We start from the raw sequence: 7,049 nt of genomic DNA on the forward strand, positions 1-7,049 counted from the left end.
CACAGAGTACAGTATGTCTCATTGTAATGGTTAGTCACCCTATATGTATTTACTGGGGCGCTTCATCGACTACGGCTGATTACAAGACAAAGATGATGAAGTAGGGTCAATAAAAAACTTATTTATGTGAAATCCAACGTTGTCACATCACCATTTTGCACAACAGATAAACCAAAACCACCACTCCAACAACCATTTTCCGTGCAGCCAGTGGCTGACATTGGCAGAGACATCTATCAGGATGACTTTGAAGGACAATACAATCGGCCAGTTTGCAGTGCCTGTGATTAGTCTGTGCTGGGATGAAAAATATCTCCAATAATTTTTCCAAAAACCTAAACAAAACACTCATGGCTTTCCCTACAAAGTCTCTTTAGGACAGATTTTAAGTGCTGCAGTCAAACCAGCTGGTTCATGCAGAGCATGGGCTTCAAGTCTGTTGCAGCCAGTAAGATGATTTCATCCCCGGCCCTTCGCCCTGGAAATGATACCACTTTCCCTGGAAATTCATCATGCAGCATTAGGCTGAGTCCTCACCAGCAGCAGAGCCCCACTGTGAGGTCCCAGTCACCTCCCAGGTCCTCTGGGTGTCCGAACAGCTTAGGAGTGTTCAGCTCTTACCTTCAACACCGAGAGCAGAAGGCAATGCTGTCAGCAGCAGGTAGCAGCTGTGCAGTGTTTCCAGGGTCTTTATCTTACAAGGCAAAAATCTCTCAACAGAAAGACTGGGGAAAAAAAAAACTTAGCAAGAACGCCAGAGCCTCCACAGTACCGTTAGTAGCTTTATAACTTAGAAATAAAGGCTCCAGCTAGCAGCCTTTGCAAAAGTTGTTCTAAAAATAAATAAATTAGGTAGGTGAGGAAAGTCATTTAGGAATTTGCTAGAAAAGGGCTCAGATGTTGCTGCTTGGAAATAGGCAACCAGGCAAGTGAAGCTTTGGATTTAGTAATGGTTTGGGTTCAGTTAAAAAGAAAATTGTTTAATTTTAGCACTGCTGTGAATTCAATGGATCTGGAAGAAACTGCAAGAAACCATTCCAGTGTAGATTTAGTTTGAGAGGGGAAAAAAAAAAGCAGTTCAAATGTGTCTTCTGTAATATTTTACTCTGTTTTGAAAACATGGGCATTATTCCATCTTCTTTCCCAGTGCATTAGAAAAGATGAAAGGCCGGAATGTTAGTGTAACACTGATCACCGCATGTCACTGTTGGCACAGACTATGGGCAGAGATCTTACTTCTGAGGTCGCGTTCATTTGTTTTCTAGACAGAAGAGGAAAATGAGCCACTATTCCTACTATAGGCCAAAATCTGCCCTAGCCTGAAAGAAAATCCTGTTGATTTCAATGAATTTTGAACCAGGCCCACAGATTTTAATTGCTGAGCCCTGAAACATATAAATCAATGCAGATCTTATCCTATCTTGCTTTGGATCAGAAAAAAAAAAAAGTCTTGAGAAAACCTTTTCAAAACAATATTCTCCGGTAGGAAAATAATGGCCCCTTTTCTTGGTCCACTGCACGCATACAATGAAAGTGTAGGCAACCTTATTTCACATCCTTTTAGTCACAACTTAAAATAGAGAAACACATCTCCTATACCCCTCTGTAAAGGCATCACCACTGATGCAGGAACAGGAACTGTGTCAAATAATGAAATTCTTGTTCCACTGTATTTATGTCCTTTTAGAGACGCTTATTTATCGTTGTTAAAAGCTCATAAGGGACATCTCTAAAAGCCATAGCGGGCACTTGAGTAGGCAATAAAGCCAGAGATACTTAACTGCAAGCTTTTCAAAACTGCTGACAATCAGTGTTTGTGAGAGGTTCATTCTTTAATATTTGACGCATAAACAACGCTTGAAGTTAAAATACCTATAGCTCAGATGTTTACTAAGGAAAAAGAGAATCTTCTACTCATTACAATAACTTTCTTATGGCAGAGGCTGCTGACACATCTCCAGGGAAGGCGAGCAGCACCAGTGAGCCCAGGTCTATGTGCTCACTGCGTAACTGAAATTAATGTGCTTTCAGATAAGGCTCGGAAACCAATACCTGTTGCAATTCAAACATACCACATGGGAGTCTGAGGCATCAGAACAACCACAGTTCTGCAGAGAGCCCAAAGTAGCAGCAGCCACCCCGCATTTTTCTCTTTGTACCAAATATTGTGGTTTTTTTCACACAAAGCTACAAGAAAATGGGCCGCTGGTAGGAAGGTACACCAGAATTTGGAAGCGGTCTTCTGGACTACCTTCAGGTTACCTCATATTCAATCACAACACTTCAGATGCACAAGAAAAGGGCAATGCAGCACATATAATGCTTCACTTTAGATTCATGATGTCCTATGAGGTGAGGCACTCATGGGTCGAGATTACGAGCCCCAAGACTGTGTCCTTAAGGTCTGTTGTGTGTGGATTGACTTTGAGGCCAAGTAGACAGAGCATTACTTAAATTGGTGGGACTGGGTGTGGGTGATCACATCTCACACAGCAAGAAGCGAGTCGAGGGCTCAGAGCCTCATAACCCAGCTATGTATAGCAACTAAATGGGTCTTTTTCCTTCAGAAGAGATCTACACAGGTTAAAAGCATTCCTCTTAGGTCCTAGGACACAAGAAAAGCTTAGATCAGACCTTAATCATTTTTAAGCGAGAAAACAGCCCAAACAAGCACTCGTCCAACACAGCGAGAGTTCTTTCAATAGATACCTCTTTATTTGAAATGGAATGCATCTTGAAAAATATGAAAAATAAATCACATCTCTCGGAAATCATTTATGAGTCATATTTACACACAAGGTTTTTGATGACGCTGACATTTCTGCTCACAATAGGTTATGCCAGAAAACGTTTGGTACATGGCTGCAGCTGTAACCCAGAAGCCGGCACGTGCATACCGCGAGCCGTAAGAGAGGAACTGCTTCGGGACGTCACAAGGACAACGTCCATTCGATCATTCTTTCCCCCCACCCCCAATTCTATATTTTCTTGGTACAAAACAGTCCCCCCAGCTTGAACTTTCCTGCTGAATCTTGCCCCTCGGCCACTCTCTTCTTTTTTTAAATCAAGACATACAGTTTCAACCTTCTGATTGACAATTGTCAACATTTTTGTTACCCATTCCAAGCATTCTCCTGTTTGTGTTTTACTAGCACTGTTGTTTAATCTCTGATAAATTTACATCAACCATACACCGTTCGTGTGCATTTGTTTGTTTTCCTTTTTGTAAGGGGATAAATGACTCCTTTTCTTGCTAAGAATCTTCTGGGATGGCTGTCAGAGCCTTTTCCTATGAGGCAGGACAGACAGCACTTAACTGCGCAGCTCCAATGAAGACTGTGCAGTGGAACAGAGGGAAGCCAAAAAAAACGGAACTATCTCACTGCATAACATCAAACCAGTTCTGCATCTAAAATGGCTATCAGCCACGGACACTGGGGAATTTAGAGCATGAGAAAGCGATGGGGCTGACCACGTCAGACCATGCAGCCTCCCTAACGCTGACATGTCCCAAGCCACACAGTGCAGCTGTCCCCACGGGACCCTGGCTGATCCGCTTCCCTTTGGTTTGCAGCAGCAGGAGTGGAGTTGCCAGGAGACACTGGGTGTCTTTGGCCCATTGGTTCAGGCTGAGACACAGGCACAGCTTGAGGTGGGTGCTGTGATGTGACCGTCTGACTCTGGAGTTTCACAAAGGCGACGCAGCGGGCAGTGGTAACAGGCAAAAGTTTGTCAGTGAACTCGTCAGTCCAAATGGATTTCGGAGAGCATCCCTCAAAGCAACTTAAAACAGGAAGCCCGAGGTGAATTACAACATTGACCTTGAACCATCAACCTTGACGTTTCCAATTTCCTTTGCTTTTTCAGCCTTCGGTCTCAATTACATCACTGAAATTGTCATCTCCCGTTTTCAAACTACAAAGATTTCCAGAAGAGCAGTGAAATTTCAGCTTTACAGCAGATCCATGGACTTCGGTGGAACTCAGATGGTCTGTGTCCACCTAGGACACGGCTACCTGCCTCCGCCAGAGAAATGTGCATGTCTCTGATCACGTAGGAACATTTTTCATCGTGTACATTTATTCTTCAGGAGGCTAACACATTTTAGTAGGTGAGCTACCAGCGATACGTCTATCCGGAAAGGTGGATTAGTTGCTCAGTACACCGTAATTAACGATTGAAGAGAGGAGCCAAATTACAAATTACAGCCTATTTTTAAGTCTCTGACTAGCTCATTAGAGAATCCCCTCGCAGCTCTAACATCCAAGCATTAGCAGAACGATAATGGCAGATGTACAGAGATGTGGAAATTGGCTATTGTGATTGCCAAGGCAGCGATTCTAATCCTAGAAGATGCAGGGCAACTTCGACTTCAATTAGTCCTGAAGTGACAGCTCTGTTAGGACAGCTTTAACCTGCACCCCCCCCCCCCAGCTTGGCCACAGTGTTTTCGAGGCCAGCGCAGGGCCAAGCACAGAGGAGTAGCTGCAGAGGAGTGGGCAGGACTCAGCACCAGGTCTGTGTGTCCGGGGATGCAACCCACACACCTGGGGCAAGGGGTGGAGGAAGAGGACAATAGGAGATTGCCATTTGCTCCTTACGAGGCTGAGCTGGAGCTGAGGGTGCGCAGTGGGCCATAAAGGACCACCTCGTGCAGCAGCGGGTTCTGATTTCTCCCTCTGAGTGTCGCCTCAGAGTTCTGCCTTTAAGCGCTTAGAGAACAGCTCACACCGTGAGGCTGCGGGGTCTTACAGACAGACCGTGTCTCAGTTACACAAACACAGAAGTCCTGGATGCATGGCTTCAAGAGATCTTGTTTACGTTCACCACACTCGTAAAGGGGCTCGCTGCTGTTCTCCTCACACATCGGTTACCACCAGCAGCCCTGAGCCCACAACAAGGCGGGCCGTGCTGCTCCCCGCTCCCCAGCTCAGCCCCGTCCTGCACAGCACCCAGGGCCGGCAGCTCCCCCCAGCCAGCTGCCCACCGACCCTATGGGACGTGCCTTTGTTCTCCAACTTCATGGCTTCCTCAGTGCTTTTAGAGGCAGGTCACACGCCTCCGGCAGCTCTAAATACCAATAGAGCAACTTTCACCTTATGGAACGGTGACCGGAAGAATCCATTTGATCGCTACGACACGTAGAGGATGAAATCCAACCAAGGTGGAGAGCCTGCAGCACACCCGGAGGGAGCCCTGAGAGCTCAGGGACGCTCCTAAGGCTCCCCAGCAGCCTCACAGCCAGGTAGAGCCCGGCTGTGACCCCACCCCATGCAGATGGGGCTGGGCCCCCCCGGCTCACGCACCCATCGGATGGGTTTCATCTCCCGGCAACCACCACCCATGACTCGCATTGAATGACCGAGCGCGTACAGAGGGGCGGCGTTGGCCACCGCGCGTTTATATGCCGTGAAAGAGAATGATTAAACCCTACACCATAACCGCTCTTCTCGGCAGAGAGAAGAGTTTCCATCCGCCACGTTCCAACCGCGCATCGCACGCCCCGTGTTTGCGGAATACAGTGTATTTGGGGCACAAATGAAGGGCTCCTTGTGTCAAATTGCGTGCGGCCAAACTACGCGGAGCTTCCCCAGGCAGCCAGCACACGTACATCGTTCTTCGCTTTGCTTTTTGGCTACGGCCTACATTCAGAAACGCCTCGCAAACAAGCCTCGGAAAAAAACAAACAAACAAACAAACCAACCCACAACCTAATAAATAAAGCACGGTAAAATAAAGTTACAGTACATCACGTCTCCCCGAAGTCCCGTCACACCCGAGGCTCCGTCCCGAGGTCCATAAATAAAAGGGCCGAAGCGCTTCGGGGCCGCGCCCGGCTCCGTCCCCAGGCGCTGCGCTCGGTCCCGCCGCGGTCGCTGCCCCGCGCGGTGCGGCGTAGCAGCGCGGAGCGGAGCGGGGCGCCGTGCCGCCGGCGCTAGGCGGAGTTGGAGGCGCTGCGGAGGCGCGGGCCGTGGGGCTGCTGCGCCAGGTGCTGCTGCTTCTGGCGGGTGGAGCGCACGGCCAGGATGGCCTGGCGGTTCTTGTACTGCACCATCTGCAGCGTGATCGCCGCGTTCCAGCCCTGCTCCTGCGCGCACCGAAAGTCGATCTCCTTGCCCTCGGCCATCACCACCGTGAAGTACACGTACTTGCCCTTCCGCTCCACGCAGTCCACCGTCTTCATGTTGGAGAAGTGTAGCTCCTTAATCTTAGCCGTGGGCTCGGTGCTCGGCGCTGCGGGCGGCGGCTGCTGCTGTTGCTGCTGCTGCTGCGGTGGAGGCGGCTGCTTGGGGGGCGCGAGGAGCAGCCCCTCCTCGGTGAGGATGCAGCGCTTCTTCTTCCAGAGCTGCAGCAGCCCGTCGCTCCGCTTCTCCAGCACGCCCTCCTTCACCGCCTTGCAGCCGCTCTCCAGCATCCTCCCGGCCGGCGGCCCGCGGGGGCAGCGCTCGGGGCGCAGCCGGCACCAGCCCAGCACCCTCCGCCCGGCGCCGGCCCCGAGGCGCAGCGCCCCGGCCCGCAGCGAGCGCAGCGGCGGCCGCCCGTGGCGCGGCGTGGCGGGAGCGCTGCCGGAGCGGAGCGGAGCTGTGGCGGAGGGCTTCTCCCGCCCCCCGGCTTTTGAGCGCGCCTTTCCCACCCCAGAGTGACACCCAGCGGAAAAGGCGGCCCCGCCGGCGGCGGAGGAGCCCGGCACCGCCCCGACCCGCAGCCGCCGCCCGGGAGCCCCACGCCCGGCCGTAGTGCGCCGTGCCGCCCCGCAGCGACAGCGGCTCCGCGGCTGCCGGCTGAGAGCGACGGCCGAGCGCGGCCCCGGGGGAGCGGGGCGGCTGCACACCGGCGCGGGAGGGCGGCGCTGATTGGAGGCCAGGAGGAGCGGCGCCGGCTGCTAACAGCACCCCGGCATTTACAGCCAACACAGCAAAGAGCCTCACACACGGCCTTTAGCGTTGTTTTACTAACAAGCTGACCTTGGGGTGGGAGAAGCAGCTTTACAGCAGGTACGTAGAGATGTATTATACTACACGGACGCATCCCTCTCGCTCCCCCCAAGG

The 7,049-nt window shown here is 51.2% G+C and overlaps 1 protein-coding gene across 1 annotated transcript; it reads right to left on the reverse strand.

Annotated features, from left to right (window-relative positions):
- Window positions 1–2,693: 2,693 nt before the first annotated feature.
- PHLDA1 (pleckstrin homology like domain family A member 1) lies at window positions 2,694–6,600 on the reverse strand. Its single transcript, XM_040651204.2, has one exon. The coding sequence runs from the start codon at window positions 6,413–6,415 to the stop codon at window positions 5,936–5,938; it is 480 nt and encodes a 159-aa protein (XP_040507138.1). The 5' UTR covers window positions 6,416–6,600; the 3' UTR covers window positions 2,694–5,935.
- Window positions 6,601–7,049: the final 449 nt, after the last annotated feature.

This window comes from Gallus gallus, chromosome 1 (assembly GCF_016699485.2).
Source record: "Gallus gallus isolate bGalGal1 chromosome 1, bGalGal1.mat.broiler.GRCg7b, whole genome shotgun sequence".
NCBI classification, from domain to species: Eukaryota; Metazoa; Chordata; class Aves; order Galliformes; family Phasianidae; genus Gallus; species Gallus gallus.